This window comes from Hemiscyllium ocellatum, chromosome 3 (genome assembly GCF_020745735.1).
Source record: "Hemiscyllium ocellatum isolate sHemOce1 chromosome 3, sHemOce1.pat.X.cur, whole genome shotgun sequence".
Taxonomy (NCBI): domain Eukaryota; kingdom Metazoa; phylum Chordata; class Chondrichthyes; order Orectolobiformes; family Hemiscylliidae; genus Hemiscyllium; species Hemiscyllium ocellatum.
The window spans coordinates 108,302,039-108,318,419 of NC_083403.1; the positions used below are offsets into that span (position 1 = coordinate 108,302,039).

The window sequence follows — 16,381 nt, forward strand, 5'->3', positions numbered from 1 at the left end:
TTACACCAATTGTCTCTCATTCATTCTCTAGAGCATCAGAATGGATTTATGCAGGATTACATGGGGGCTATGCTCATGATTCACACCTCAGCTGCAATTAGAAATGTTGAGATGCTAAACAATACTGATCGACACCCAAAACACAAGCATCCAGCTGATATTCCTACTTTCTGGAGGTTATATTCCTTTGAGAAAGTTACAGGGAACAATCACCTTAATGCTCCTTGTGCTGCTCCACATGATGCACGTATAAGCGTGTTTGGTGAACTGCACTCCTCAGGAAAAACAAATAGTCAGAAATCTTTCCAGATTGAATGAGGTTGCATGATTCTCATACAAAATTCTGCATTTGTGTCAGGTGTTGTGTTGTACAGGACCCAAAGTGATTTCAGTATTGTTTAATCTTTATTTTTCTACTGCCTCAACTTGGTGTCATTTTGTCAGCTGCAAGTAAACTTGAGGTTTGCTCAAGTTGACTGCTTTGCTGGTTGCCTAAGCTGTCTTTAGTGATCAGTGGTCTGCTTGGATGTCTGCTGCACAGGTGTAGGTTCAACCTCCTTGGCCTAATCTGATGGAAGCACCTGGGTACCTGGCAGAATGGAGATGGTGTCAAGGGCACCCCAGATTGTTCTGAAATAATCCCTCGGTATCTGTCCATTGGTCCTCCTCCTCCTCCCTGTTGGTATGCAATAGGACCTTACTCATCCCTTGAGGAGATTGAGCATCTGAAGGGAGGTCAAGGTGCCTCTGCCCTCTCTTGCCTCATTAGTGAATGAATGTGCCCATGGCTACAGCGATAAAACAAAGATTGTTATGCATATCTGACAGATTCTGATTGTTCTGCTAGACCTGGATCGCCATGGTGGCCACCACTCATTCCACGGAGACAGTCATACACTTATAGGCCAGAGTCACACCATTTGACTGAATCTAGCCAATTCCTCTGCCCTTCAATCCAATCTTCGAATGACTCCAGTACTTCTGACAGATACTGTTTTCGTATGTCATAGAGTCAGAGAGGTATAGCACAGAAACACACCCTTCAGTCTGATTCATCCATGCTGACCAGATATTCTAACGTCATCCACTCCTGTTTGCTAGCACATGGCCCATATCCCTCTAAATCCTTCCTATTCATATACCCATCCAGACACCTTTAAAATGTTGCAATTGTACCAACCTTCACCACTTCCTCTGGCAGCTCATTCCATACATACACCACCCTTTGCGTGAAAAAGTTGCCCCTTAGGTCCTTTTTAAATTTTTCCCCTCTCACCTCGAGTTTTGGACTCACCCATCCCAGGAAAAAAGACCTTGTCTATTTCCCCTATCCATACCCCTCATGACTTTATAACTCTCTATAAAGTCACTCCTCAGCCTCCATCATTCCAAGGAAAACAGCCCCAGCCTTTTCAGCCTCTCCCTATAGCTCAAACCCTCTAACCCTGGCAACATCTTTGTGAATCTTTTCTGAACTCTGAAGTTTCACAACATCCTTCCAATAAGAGGGAGACCAGAATTGCACACAGTATTCCAAAAGTGGCCTAACCAATGTCCTGTACAGCCACAGCACAACTTCCCAACTCCTATACTTAATGCTTTGACCAATAAAGGAAAGCATACCAAATGTCTTTTTCACTATCATATCTACCTGAGACTCTACTTGGAAGGAACTTTGAACCTGTACTCCAAGGTCTCTTTGTTCAGCAGTACTCCCCAGGACCTTACCATGAAGTGTATAAGTCCTGCACTGATTTGTCTTTCCAAAATGCAGCACCTCACATTTACACTGCTTGCCAATGCATTTCCATCAGCCTCATTATTGGCTGAGTCCAGAGCATTATCAAATGTACTAGATAAAGCAGGGCTGGTTTTCTAGCATTGCTCTAAGTGTCAGAGACATTGACTGTTTCTTCCCCCCCCCACCTCTGTCTGAGGGCCCATTGCCTGTGTTGTGCAAGAATGTGACTTCAAGCCTGGTTTAGATAGATTTCCCAATACATGAATGTCTCTTTTGCTGGAGAATGAAGGAGGAAGGCCTTGACAGTTCATTGTCTCAAGTTCACAACTGTTCTTCCTCAGGATTCTGGTTTGATGGGCTATTAGAGAAGGGACTGGAGATGGATCTTTTCTTCCTTTTATCTGGGCTTGGGTATGGGATCTGGGCTGCATAGAAAAATACAATGCTTTGTTCATATCACGAGCTACCTCGCTTAACCAAGGTTGATGCAGATTGAAGGTTTTCTCACTAGATAGTTGTAGGTATCCAATCTCCCTTTCACCACTTGCCCTTACTATTGTGCCAACTAGACAGCCTGCTCCTCGAAGGGAGTCAAGAACCTTATGTCAGGCATCCTCTTCACCTTTGCCTGGTAATGTTCACACTTATCCTTCTCCCACAGAAGGAATGAAGCGATAACAGACATTATCATGGATACTTGCGCACTATGCCTGCATTGATAGACACAGATAAGGATGCCAATCCCCAGAGCTGTGATTGTCTGTGTGCATTACTAGTAAAAAGTATATGGTATGGGGGATGTTAAGTGTTCAAGGATTCTGAACGAATGGTGGTTCAGTATTGTCAAAGAATTACAGTTTATTAAAACCAGTAAAGCTTTACACAATGTGTGTGCTTCAGATATCTGTGTTCATCCCAAAGCCCCATCTTCTGTGATTGTGTCCTTGTCCCATTCAAATCTTTGGTGAAAAGTTGTCAGATGTTTATTATCTCCCAGTTGTGAAGAAATGCCAGAAACTGATCATGCATGAGCTGCTGAGTGTTGTAACTCCTTTTATTTTTTCACTGTGAACCCTGGTAGGTTTGAGAGAGGCAGTATTGCTGTAGTGCAAGGAGCCCTTCTGGTACACTCATGGTGACTCTACTCTGAGTCAGGAGGCACAGGTTCAAGCCCCATCCACTTCAGATGTGTTATCCATCAGAACAGTAGAATTCTTTGCTGTCCCAATTCTGGTTGGTATCAATGACCGAAGAAGTTAAACTTCCTTTTTATTTGCACCATTTCCTTAGTTGGCATCAATTTGTATGTGGCTCAAATAATACTCCAGAGGTTATAACCACTTAGGTGTCCTTCAGTTTAATTCCTAGTTTCTGGTATTCTCCAGTTGAATCTTTAGCTTCCTGTTCTTCATATTTGTATCCTCTCCCTTCAACTCCCTTTCCCTCTAATATCTTATCAAACCAATTCAAAATGTTCCTGACCTGGGCACCAGGCAATTAACATATCAGCTGGAACTCTCTTCCCTGTTCTCCCCATGGCCTGAATCAGCACCTAATCCCACCGTCCCTTTATCTTCCCAAAGCCATGTTTGAATCCAAAACCATTCGTACTGTTCCCCTCTCACCATTGTTCTGAGTCATTCGCAAACTAATTTCACTGCCCAACTAATGTCACTACTGTGCTCTCTCTTCATAGGCTTGTAAAGAACTCTGCTAAAACTGACAGATGTTATATCAGCTGGCTTGTAAATCAAGCATTTTTTTTTAAGAATCATTGACAATTGTAACCAGTTTATTTTACAGTTTAAAGAGCAAGAGATTTAAAATAGCTTAAGAGCACTGAAGTTAAACAAATCTTATCTGTGCCGATTATGTTGCAACTACTTCATAAATTCTTGACTCCAATAGTTCAGGTTAAGGTTCTGCAACAACCAAAGTTTGATCTGTCTGAACTCAGTCCCATCCCCTTTTGTCAATCAGCAAACATTGAGTCCTCTCAAGTCCATGAAAATCCAGCTCTTATTCTTTCAGTTGTTGTGGCTCTAAATAATGCAGCTTTCACTAACACTATTTACACAGGCGAAATCTTGTACTAGCTTGCCAAGAGCCAGTGTTATCTATTTAGTTGCCTTAGGCAATACAGTTGCATACTGTTAATCATATATTAACCATTTTGAACACGTGATGGCTTGCCTGCTGACTACCAAGGGAGGTATGCTGAAACTTTATAGGTCACTGGCTTGGTTTGATCTGGAACTCTGTCCAATCTGCACTCACACTTTAGGAAGAAAGAAGGTATATTTTAATTTATAGATGGAATTTTTAGACAGTTTTAGGGATGAGGGGGCTTAATTACCTGAGATGCTGGTGTTGTTTCCCTTAATGCAGACTAGGTTAAAGGGAAATTTAATGCAGGTGCTCTATTTTGTGGGGTGTTTTGATAGTGTAAGTATGGAAACATGGGTGATTTACTGGTGGAGGTTAATGGATGATTTGATGGCGTGGAAAAAAAGAAGCATTCCCCAGTTATGTGTAAGAGCATTTCTGGACATAAAGAAAAGAAAGGTAGAGCAAATATGGAGGACTTTAGTGGTGCAATGGAAATGTCTGAGCCAGAAGGCCTGGGTTCAAGACCCACCTGCTCTAGAAGTGTATAATAAAATTTCTGAACAGGTTGATTAAAAAATTATGTTCAAGCCTTGGTATCCTTAGAGAGGGACCACACTAGTATCCACCATACTCTCCATGTCTTTAGAGAGAGGTGGAGTGCCTTATCTGTCCCTCCAATAGTATTTTAATTAAAACTCCCTCTTTCCATATCCTTCCCTTGCCTTTGGTGTCTTGTACTGCTCCTGTTGGGCTTTGCAGGTAAAGTGACCACTAATTGCAAACATGGATGATTTAGTGGTGGTTGATAAAGTTGGAATGGAACACAGATGATGGGAAAACAGTTAGGTGTGTGAAAAAAGAAAGAAAAACAATAGATCAAATAAAAAGAACCTTTCTTCAATGCCAGAATGGTCAGTAAACAAAGAACAGAGATTTAAGATAGAGTCACAAAATCCATACAGTGGGGAAGAGGCCAATCCATTCATTGGGTCCACATCAACACCCTGAAGTGCATCTCACCCAGATCCAGACCCAAACACTGCATTTCCCAGGGCTAATTCGCCTAACGTGCACATCCCTGGACACTATGGGCAATTTGACATGGCCAATCTACCTAAATTGCACAACTTTGGAATGTGGGAGAAAACCAGAGTACTTGGAGGAAACCCACGCAGACACGGCGAGAACGCGCAAACTCCACAATTTCATTTGCCCGGAGTGGAATTGAACCCAGGTCCGTGGTGCTGTGAGCTTCCATGCTGCCCAAGTGTTTGGGTAGAAAAGAAGCAGAGGGGAGATGAGGAGAATTCTTTCTACGCAACACCTCATTATGATCTGGATTAATATGCCAGGAAGTCTATTAGATTAAATAATAGCTTTCATCTAAGAATTGGAATAATATTTAAAATGAGTAAGTTTGGACCTTGGGGGAGAGTAGGTAATTGAGTCCAATGGGATACCTCCTCTGAGCCAGCACCAGTATATTGAATTGAAAAGCCTCTTTCTGCATTGTACTGTCCAAGACTGTAGCTTTTTAAATCACATACTCAATTTAAAAAAAAGTGTGCTTGCCTGATTCTGTGGTCTTGGAAAGGTTTAGAGGAACTTGTAATCAACCTTTTTACCTTTCCTACATCAAACTTTATAGCCCATGGACTGATACCACAAACTTGCATTTATTCAGCATTTCTCCTATTTCCAGACACCGCCCAGTGATGAATTTATTGTGGTGGATGTCCATCCATTACCAAAGGATCCTGTGGATCAGAAGCAGTTGAGAATGACATCAGTTCGACCCCAACCAGGGAAAGTGCAGCTTGAGCACCCACCATGGCGTGACTCAGACCGACATCCAACGGACACCATACGTTTCAACTACCTGGACAACTGTGAACCCATTGGGGAAGCGTAAGGAAACCTGCTATAGGAGGTATCGGGCTACCAGCAGGGAAGGGAAAGGACATGTTCAACCCTCGAGGGGAGCCTCTGTGTTTCTATAATTGCAGCATGGGAAGCTGGAGGACACCACAATGAGATCACATAAATAGCCTGAATGCACAATTATGGGTGTATTCAGTGTGGTTCAGATACAACAACAAGAGAAATTGGAAAGGAATACTGGAACCCAATACATTTTTGAGTATGAACCTGATATGTGCCTTGGAAATAGTCATTTTAAAGAAACGCACTGAAAAAAAAGAGTTAAATCATTACTATTAAGATTTGATTTTGGATCAATATGTACGGACTACTCCAAAGCAAAAGACTCAGTAATTTAATGCATAAAATTATCATTTTGTTTTATTCATTTCACATATAGTTAAACATATTAATCTGACTATCAAAAACATGAATACATTTTTTAAGCTGAACAGATTATTTTTTTCTGTTGTGTGTGTAGCTTGATGTTTGGCATGTGTTAGTAGGGATTATTGTGCAATATCCATTATAAGTGATCACATAGCAATAAATCTCTTCCAAGAAACTTTCCACAAACTTTGCTGCAGATAACAGGTTATGTGTTCTATGACATTACTTTCTATTCATTCTTGAATTAATAACACTATTCTTGAATGAGAGTTGCTGTATTTTTCCAGGAGAAAGAAGAGAGGTGGAACTACCCCTACTTTTGGCCAACAGGCTCGTGGAAGAATGAAGCATCCATCAGCAAACTACAAAATGAGGAAAGCAAGATCACTGGTAAGTTTGCTACAATTCCTCCTCAGCTTTCTTCAAGGAAAAAGAAAAGTAAGTTAAATTGACCTGGGAGAAAGAACGAATCAAATAACCAATGCTGAAATAGCAGGCCTGTTTATTCTGCACCCACAAACTTCAATGGAAAAAGGAATTGGACACAAGGAATACAAACTGTCAAATTTGGCTGTTGTCTAGTTCTACTTTTAGTGAAATCGAGTTTCACCCTCTGAATGTCCCACCTACTGGTGTGTAATTCACTGTTCCTTTCTAAATTTTTAAGCAGGATCAAAATTCTCAGTTCAAGGATTATTGATCTTTTATTGATGAGAGTCAGTTAAATGAAGCTGACTTCCTATACTTAGCAGTGGGTGGTGGGATGCAGTTTTCATGTCTGCACTAATGACCTGGGTCCTTTCTCAACAAACACATGCATTTGTCTAAGCAGCACCTTTCAATTCTAAACATTGCTTGTTTGAACTTCGGCCAATGTCTTCATAGTTTGCCAGAAGGCAACCCTTCAATCAAGAAAAGTAACTCAAAGCAGATTCAGGCACAACTTCCATAGAGGTAGTGTATATTATGAGGAAAGAATATTGAATTGATGACTAGTATGGGGGAATATATTTCCCCCCCAACTCATTTCCGCTTTCCGCAAAGACCGTTCCCTCCTTGACTAGCTGGTCAGGTCTACGCCCCCCAACAACCCACCTGCCCTTCCAGGCACCCTCCCCTGCCACTGCAGAAATTGCAAAACCTGCACCCACACCTCCTCCCTCACCTCCATCCAAAGGAGCCTTCCACATCCATCAAAGTTTCACCTGCACATCCACCAATATCATTTATTGTATCTGTTGCTCCTGATGCGGTCTCCTCTACATTGGGGAGAGCCTCCTAGCAGAGCGCTTTAGGGAACATCTCTAGGACACCCGCACCAATCAACCCCACCGCCCTGTGCCCCAACATTTCAACTCCCCCTCCCACTCTGCTGAGGACGTGGAGGTCCTGGGCCTCCTCCACTGCCGCTCCCTCACCACCCGATGCCTGGAGGAAAAACGCCTCATCTTCCACCTCGGAACACTTCAACTCCATGGCATCAATGTGGATTTCACCAGTTTCCTCAGTTCCCCTTCCCCCACCTCACCCCAGCTCCAGCCTTCCAGCTCAGCATTGCCCTCATGACCTGTCCTACCTGCCTAACTTCCTTTCCATCTATCCACTCCACCCTCCTCTCTGACCTATCACCTTTATCCCCATCCTCATTCACCCATTTTACTCTTTGCTACTTTCCCCCACCCTCCTCTCTGACCTATCATCTCTATCCCCACCCCCATTCACCTATTGTACTCTATGGTACTTTCTCCCCACCCCCACCTCCCTTTCATTTATCTCTCCACTCTGCAGGCAACCTGCCTCTATTCCTGATGAAGAGCTTTTGCCCGAAATGTCGATTTTCCTGCTCCTTGGATGCTGCCTGACTTGCTGTGCTTTTCGTGCACCACTCTAATCTAAAGGTTACTAATCCAGACCTACAGTTCCGCCCTCACATCATCCAACTGCTTCTTGATTAATTCTAATTTTGTACTTAGTCATTCAAAAAACATTCCAGTTAGTGAAGAATTTGTTCTATACTTTTGTTCCTCTCCTGAAGTCACAAATTAACTTGATTTGATTAACTTAAGATGTGAGTATCACTGACAAGTTCAAAATTTATTGCCCTTTTTTAATTGTCCCTGAGAAACTGATGCTAACCATTCTTCTTGGATCGCTGCATCCTGTGGTGTAAGTTATCTGAAATGCTTGTTTCTGTAGCAGTTTGATACAACTGAGTATTCTCTGAAATAGCTTGATAAGCCTTTTAAGAGTCAGCCAAATTGCTGTGGTTCTAGAGTCATGTGTAGACCAGGTAAGGATGGCAGATTTCCTTCCCTGGAGGACTCCATGAGCCATGGATTTTATGTAAATCTGGTAGATCCATTATCGTTGTTAACAAGACTATTTTTCTGATACCAAATCTTATAATTTGTTTGACTTAAGTTCCCCCAACTGCCATGGGAATCTTTAAACTTGTGTTGAATGTGTATATTTAGCATGGATTGCGGATTGACTAACTTGTAGAAGACAGAATGTTGGGATAAAGGGGACATTTTTAAGATGGCAACCTTTCGCTAGTGTAGTGCCACAGGGATCAGTGTGTGTTCACAATTGTTTATAATGTATATTATTGACTTGAATGAAGCAAGTGATGTACTATACCCAAGTTTATGGATGGCACAATGTTGCTATGCAAGTGGTGAGGAAGACAAGAAAGAATCTACAGAGGGTATAGCCAAGTTAAGTGAATGGGCAAAAACTTGGCAGGTGAAAAATACTGGAGGGAAAATGTGAAGTTATGTCCTTTGACAGGAAGAATCAAAGAGCTAAGTATTATTTAAATGGAAAATGATTACAGAAGCTACTGAATAGAGAGATTTGTGAGTCCTCACCCATGATTCACAAGATACTAGCATCCATGTTCAACAGGTATTAGAGAAGGCATATGGAATGTTGCCTTTATTTCAAAGGGAATGAAGTATAGAAATAGGAAAGTATTGCTAAAACTGTACAAATCACGAGTCGGACCACAGCTGAAATACTGTGAACAGTTTTTGGCCCCTTATCTAAGGAAAAATTTACTGGCATTGGAGGCAGTCTAGAGAAGGTTCACTAGGCTGAAACCAGGTATGGAAGGATTGTCTTATGAGGAGAGGTTGATTAGGTTGGGCCTATACTCGTTGGAATTTAGAAGAATAAGAAACAACCTTACAGAAACATATAAGATTCTTAGGGACTAAACATGATGGATGTGGAATGACTTTTTTTCCCTGAAGGAAATTGGGGAGAAGACTCTGCACCAGATTCAATCTGATCTTTATTGAACTGGGGGATGATGAAACAGAATGCCCAGGCCAGACAAAAGGCTCTTCTAAGTGAAAGAGACAGTTGACATCATGGATGAAGTTTGGTGTAGGAACCACAGGAATAGCCCTGCATGGGGTAAGAGTCATGGTCGACGCGAGATCGGGTCCAGTGACATATAAAGTTCAGGTAAGTATGACAGCCCTGAACAAGCATGTGGACCATATGAAAGCTGCAAACTTGCAAACGGTGCAGGAGCGAAACGTGCCCAGTTCCTCAACAACCTTTCTGACTATTCTGGAACCTGAGTTCTCCCTTTCCATCAGCATTGAAGATTCCTTGAAATCTGAGATGGATACGGCTGATCTAACTTTTGAAATGTTCCTGGCACAAGAGGCAGGCTACGGTGCATTCACGTCACCCATATCAGAGGCCAAGTTGGAGGAACCTGACCTGGTGCTAAAATACTCCTAGGAAGAGCTACAAAGAAAAGAACGGGCCTATGCCCTCAGACTCAGAGGGGAAGGAATATAGTGATTATAACGAGGTCAACCAGGTAGCCTTATAGAAAATGAATTCCTTGACTGGGGCTGTTAATCTGTTCCAATCAGGGAGCCCTGGCTGCCAGGTAAGAACAGGAGTTTAGAGTATACTGTTCATTCTGAGAGTTGTCTCTGAAGGAGCTGAATCAGTATCAAGGACTCTCCCCATGTAAATAAGGAATGGCATGGTAATGGGATGCAGGCCTCCTTGTGGAGCTATTTCAGTTAGTTAATGATAAGTAGTTCGTTACAGTGAATGGTTGAAGAACAAGGATGGATGAATTAAAATTAAAAGGGGTCAGGTTTAAAGATAATGATTCTGAGCAAAACATTGTTTTGATGAAAGATATTGTTTGGAGAAAATAAACAACAAAATCCATTACATTCTGGTTACTTGATATTCTATAAATCATTCACCTTTTACGAAATGCTTTTGTGGAGCAGGTGATTTCAAGTCACAATTATTGAAGATTATAAAGGATAGTTAGCATAAAAACAGGCCATTCAGTCCATTCCCTCAAGTGTCCTCCCATCTACCCTTATTTATGATCATAACAATCTATTGCTTTCTCTCTCATATCTTTATCTACTCTTAAATAGATTTGCACTATGAATTTCAAATGCTCAGCATGGTAATGAGTCCCTTGTTATTTGAGTAAATAAGTTTCTCCTGAATTATCTTTTGGATTTTTTGGTGACTATTTTATATTCTAGTTATTGCTCTTCCCCACTAGAAGAAATATTTTCTGGGTATACACCCTATCAAAGCCTTTAATAATTTTATGGATCTTTATTAGGTCACTCCTCAGTCTTTTTTCAAGATAGAGAGATAGAGTATGCCAATTATTTCCTGATATATATATCTGTGTATTTTTAATATCATCCTTGTCAATGTTCTCTGCATACTCTGGCCCGATCTAACCAGAAATACACCATAAAACTGTAAGATAGAGGAGCAGAACAAAGCCATTCGATCCATCAAATCTGCTCCATCATTTGACCATAGCTGATCGTGGGCAGCACGGTGGCACAGTGGTTAGCACTGCTGCCTCACAGCGCCTGAGACCCGGGTTCAATTCCCGACTCAGACGACTGACTGTGTGGAGTTTCTCCCCGTGTCTGCGTGGGTTTCCTCCGGGTGCTCCGGTTTCCTCCCACAGTCACAAAGATGTGCAGGTCAGGTGAATTGGCCATGCTAAATTGCCCGTAGTGTTAGGTAAGGGGTAAATGTAGGGGTATGGGTGGGTTGCACGTCGGTGTGGACTTGTTGGGCCGAAGGGCCTGTTTCCACACTGTAAGTAATCTAATCTAATCTATGTTTCTCAACCCCGTTCTCTTGCCTTTTCCCTAAAACCTTTCATTCCCCTTATTAATCAAGAACCTATCTATCTCTGTCTTGAAAACACTCAAAGATTTGGCCTTCAAAGTCTTCTGTGGCAATGAATTCCAGAGATTCACCACACTCTGTCTGAATAAATTCCTCATCTCCGTTCTAAATATTCTTGGAAACCTCCTTTGACTTCCTCCAAGGCCATCACATCCTTCCTTAGATACGGTCCCAAAAATACACATAATATTGTAAATGTTGCCTGACCAGAGAATAGACAGCCTCAACATTATATCCCTGCTCTTATATACTAGCCCTCTTGAAATTAACGATAATATTGCATTTGCCTTCCTTACTGAGGCCATGTCCACGTGTCTTAGTTTCTTCTATTAGTGGAAACATCTTCTCTAACCCTGTATTCTCTCGTCCTTCTAAACTTCATTGAGTATAGATGCAGAGTCCTGAACCATTCCTCATATGTCCAGCCCTTTATCTCTGGGAATATTCTTGTAAACCTCCTTTGACTTCCTCCAAGGCCATCACATCCTTCCTTAGATACGGGGCCCAAAACTACACATAATATTGTAAATGTAGCCTGACCAGAGAATAGACAGCCTCAACATTATATCCCTGCTCTTATATTCTAGCCCTCTTGAAATTAATGATAATATTGCATTTGTCTTCCTTACTGCCAAGTGAACCTGGCATATCAACCTTGTGGGAATTTTGAACTAGGACTCCCAAATCTCTTTGTGCTTCAGATTTCTGAGCCCATTTATAAAGTTAACCTTGCCTCTATTCTTCCAATCAAATTGCATAACCTCACACTTTCACACATTGTATTCCATCTGCGTCTTCTTTGCCCACTGTCTGAACTTGTCCAAGTCCTATGCAGCCTCCCCACTTCCTCAACACTACCTCCCCTCTACCTATCTGTCATTTGCAAACTTAGCAACAATGCCCTCAGTTCCTTTGTCCAAATCATGAATGTGAAATGTGAATAGTCATGGTCCCAACATTGACCTCTGCAAAGCTCCACTACTCACCAGCAGCCATCCTGAAAAAGACCTTTATCTAGATGTAAGTTTGCTCGCTGAACTGGAAGGTTTGTTTTCAGATGTTTCGTCACAATATGAAGTAACATCATCAGTGAGCTTCCAGTGAAGTGCTGGTGGTACGTCCTGCTTTCTATTTATGTGTTTAGGTTTCTTTGGATGGATGATATCATTTCTGGTTCTTTTTCTCAGAGGATGGTAGATGGCGTCCAAATCAATGTGTTTATTGATAGAGTTCCATTTGGACTGCCATGCTTCAAGGGATTCTTGTGCATGTCTCTGTTTGGCTTGTCCTAGGATGGATGTGTTGTCCCAGTCAAATTGGTGTCCTTCTGTATGTAAGGATATTAGTGATAATGGATCATGTCTTTTTGTGGCTCGTTGATATTCATGTATCCTGATGGCTAGTTTTCTGCCTGTTTGTTCGATGTAGTATTTGTTACAGTCTATGCAAGGTACTTTGTAAATGACATTCATTTTGCTTGTCATTTGTATTGGGTCTTTTAAGTTCATTAGCCGCTGTTTAAGTGTGTTGGTATGTGTGTTTGTGGGCTACCATGATGCCAAGAAGTCTGCGTAGTCTGGAAGTCATTTCAGAGATGTCTTTGATGTAGGGTAAAGTTGCTAGGGTTTCTGGCTGTGTTGTGTCTGCTTGTTTGGGTTTGTTGCTGAGAAATTGGTGAACTGTGTTTATTAGGTACCAGTTCTTCTTGAATATGCTGTATAGGTGTTTCTCTTCTGGTCTTCGTAGTTCCTTGGTGCTGCAATGTGTGGTGGCTCGTTGAAATAGTGTCCTAATGCAGCTTTGTTTGTGGGTGTTAGGATGATTGCTTCTGTAGTTAAGTATTTGGTCCGTGTGTGTTGTTTCCTGAATGTGAAGTGGGTGGTAAAGCACAGGTCCACTGGCTTGACGATGTTATCTTTACTGATGATGTTGGCGATGTCTTTTGTTTGTGTCTTTGGTTCTTCTACTAGTGTAGTCAGTGTTTCGTTGGCCAGGTTGATGTTAATGGATGTGAACATTGCTGTTATATCAAAGGAGACCATTATTTCATCCTCTCCTTCCTTGGAGTCTTTGATGGTGTTCAGGAATTTTTGGGTGGAGTGGGTGGAATGGCGTGAGTCTTCTACTAAGTGTTTTAGTCTTCGGTGGAGTTTCTTGGCTAGTCTGTACGTTGGTGTTCCAGGTAGTGAGGCTGGGGTCTGAGGGGTGCTTCTGGTTTGTATACTTTGGGTAGTCCTTAGAAGCATAGTGTGTTGTATCCATCTGGTTTCATTTTTTGGAATTCTGTCTTTTTTAATTCTCCTGATTTCTGAAGTTTTTTGAGTAAGGCTGTGATTCAGTGCTCTAGTTATGGGATCGGGTCTATCGCCATCTTTTGGTAACTGTCAGTACCTGCAAGCAGTGCGTTCGCTTTCTCATGGTACAGAGGAACCTCGATTATCTGAATAATGATTGTCCAGCAAGATTGCAAGGTCCGGATGCTTGGCTAAATTATCTTATTCGGCATTGGATTATCTAGAATTCTGATTAACTGAACAAAATATTCCCTGCCTGTGTCTTTTGGATAATCGAAATTCCTCTCTAGTCTGTTCCGTTTAAAATGACGGTCATGCGTCCTTTCTCTGTAGGTAGGATTACAATGTTTTTATCTTTTTTGAGTCCTTCTGGTGCTTTCCTTTCTTGTATATTGAGTGGGTTTCCTTTTTCATATTTAAAGTTGGTGCAACTGTCTATCTTATGGTCTGTCGGGTTTCTTCTGTGAGTCTGTTGTCTTTCAGAGTTGATTCTAATGCTGCTAGGAAGTCCTTTTTATCCGCATCTCTGTAGATGTAATTTAATCCTCCTACTAGGACGGACTTTTCTGTATCTGTTAGAGGTCGTTCTGATATGTTTTTATCCAAGCCTCTGTGTTGTTTATGATGTTCTTTTGTGTGAGCTTGTGTAGTTTTTCCTGGAGAGCTAGTTTTTGCTGCTGTTTGATACTCATGGTTCATTGTAGTGTGTCTGTCCATTCACAGTCTGTCGCCTTAGTGAGTAAAGTTTTTTGATGCAAAATTTTCCGATTGTATTTACAGAATCGGTTGTGGGCATCATTAAGCATTTCTCTAAGCATTCTGCGGCCATTTTGTTCTGCTATTCTTTTGGCTAGTGGGGTGTTGAGTGGAGGTTTATATTTAAGACATTTTGGTTGTACCTATTTCCTTAGGCGTTCATACAGGAAGTACAGATGTTTGTGGTGGCATTGGTTTCCCATCTTTGGGCCAGTTTTAGCATATTGTACCCAGAGCTATTAGTGATTTTGAAAAGATTTATAGCTCAGATTGAGACTCTGAATGTAAGTTTGCTTACTGAGCTGGAAGATTTGTTTTCAGACATTTTGTCACCATACTAGGTAACATCATCAGTGAGCCACTGGTGTAGTGCTGGTGCTATGTCCCCCATTCTCTTTTTTTGTGTTTAGGTTTCTTTGGGTGGGTGATATCATTTCTGGTTCTTTTTCTCAGAGAATGGTAGATGGTGTCCAAATCGAGGTGTTTATTGATAGAGTTCCGGTTGGAGTACTATGCTTCTAGGAATTCTCTGTTTGGCTTGTTTTAGGATGGATGTGTTGTCCCTGTCAAATTGGTGTCCTTCTGGGACAACACGTCCATCCTAGGACAAGCCAAACAGAGACACACACAAGAATTCCTTGAAGCATGGCCTTATACAAACAACAAGCAAAATGAATATCATTTCTAAAATACCTTGTGTAGACTGTAACAAATACTACATCAGACAAACAGGCAGAAAACTAGCCACAGGACACATGAACATCAACTAGCCACAAAAAGACGTGACCCACTTCACTAGTACCCTTATATACAGACGAAGAAGGGCACCACTTTGACTGGGACAACACATCCATCCATCCTAGAGCATTGACCCCCACTGTGTGTGGCACTTCACCAGCACCATCATCACTGGGCAACAGCTGAGATAGACACTCTGGTGCATGCAGGCAGCTGACCTTTGGCAGGTTTTGAAGGTATGGAGATTTAAGGTGTCAGAGGATGCTGCAGGTTATAACAAAGCATTCAGGCCCTAGTAGGTGGCACGGTGGCACAGTGGTTAGCACTGCTGCCTCACAGCGCCAGAGACCCGGGTTCAATTCCTGACTCAGGCGACTGATTGTGTGGAGTTTGCACATTTTCCCCGTGTCTGCGTGGGTTTCCTCCGGGTGCTCTGGTTTCCTCCCACACTCCAAAGATGTGCAGGTCAGGTGACTTGGCCATGCTAAATTGCCCATAATCTTGGGTAAATGTAGGGGAATGGGTGGGTTGCATGTCGGTGTGGACTTGTTGGGCCGCAGGGCCAGTTTCCACACTGTAAGTAATCTAATCCTAAGACAAGCCAAACAGAGACACGCACAAGAATTATTTTGCAGCCTTCAGTGCAGCACCTTGTCAAAAGCTTTCTGGAAATCCAAATAGATCAGGTCCACTCTCTTTTGTCAACTTGCTCATTACCTCCTTAAAGAATTCTAACAGATATGTCTGGCACAACTTCCCTTGATGAAGCTGTGCTGACTCAGCCCTAAATTACTCTGCACTTCCAAGTACTCTGCAATTTCATCTGTAACGTTGGACTCTAAAATCTTCCCACTGACCGAAGTCTGCCTTACAGTCCTATAATTTCCCATCTTCTGCTTCCCTGCTTTCTTAAACCGCGGTATCGCATAAATCATTTTCCAGTGCTCTGGGACCCTCCCTGACTCCAGTAATTCCTGAAAGATCACTAGCAATGCAGTCAAAAACTCCTCAATTCTCTCTTTCAGATCCCAGTGATTTAGTCCATCTGATCCAGGTCATTTATTCACGTTCAGACCTTTTAGCTTCCCTATCAGCTTCTCCTTAATGATGGACACCACATTCACCCTCTGCCCCCAACTCTCTTGAAGTCCTCGCATGCTACTGGTGTCTTCCGCTGTGAAGGTAGATGTAAAGTACCAATGCAGTTCCTCCACTCTAACCA

The 16,381-nt window shown here is 42.1% G+C and overlaps 1 protein-coding gene across 1 annotated transcript in view; it reads left to right on the forward strand.

Annotated features, from left to right (window-relative positions):
* Positions 1-16,381, forward strand: part of fbxo16 (F-box protein 16) — a 61,342-nt gene that overhangs the window by 31,976 nt on the left and 12,985 nt on the right. The window contains exons 7-8 of the mRNA XM_060821555.1: positions 5,553-5,758; positions 6,448-6,550. Coding sequence (XP_060677538.1) covers positions 5,553-5,758; positions 6,448-6,550 — 309 coding nt within the window. The remainder of the gene's footprint in view (positions 1-5,552; positions 5,759-6,447; positions 6,551-16,381) is intronic.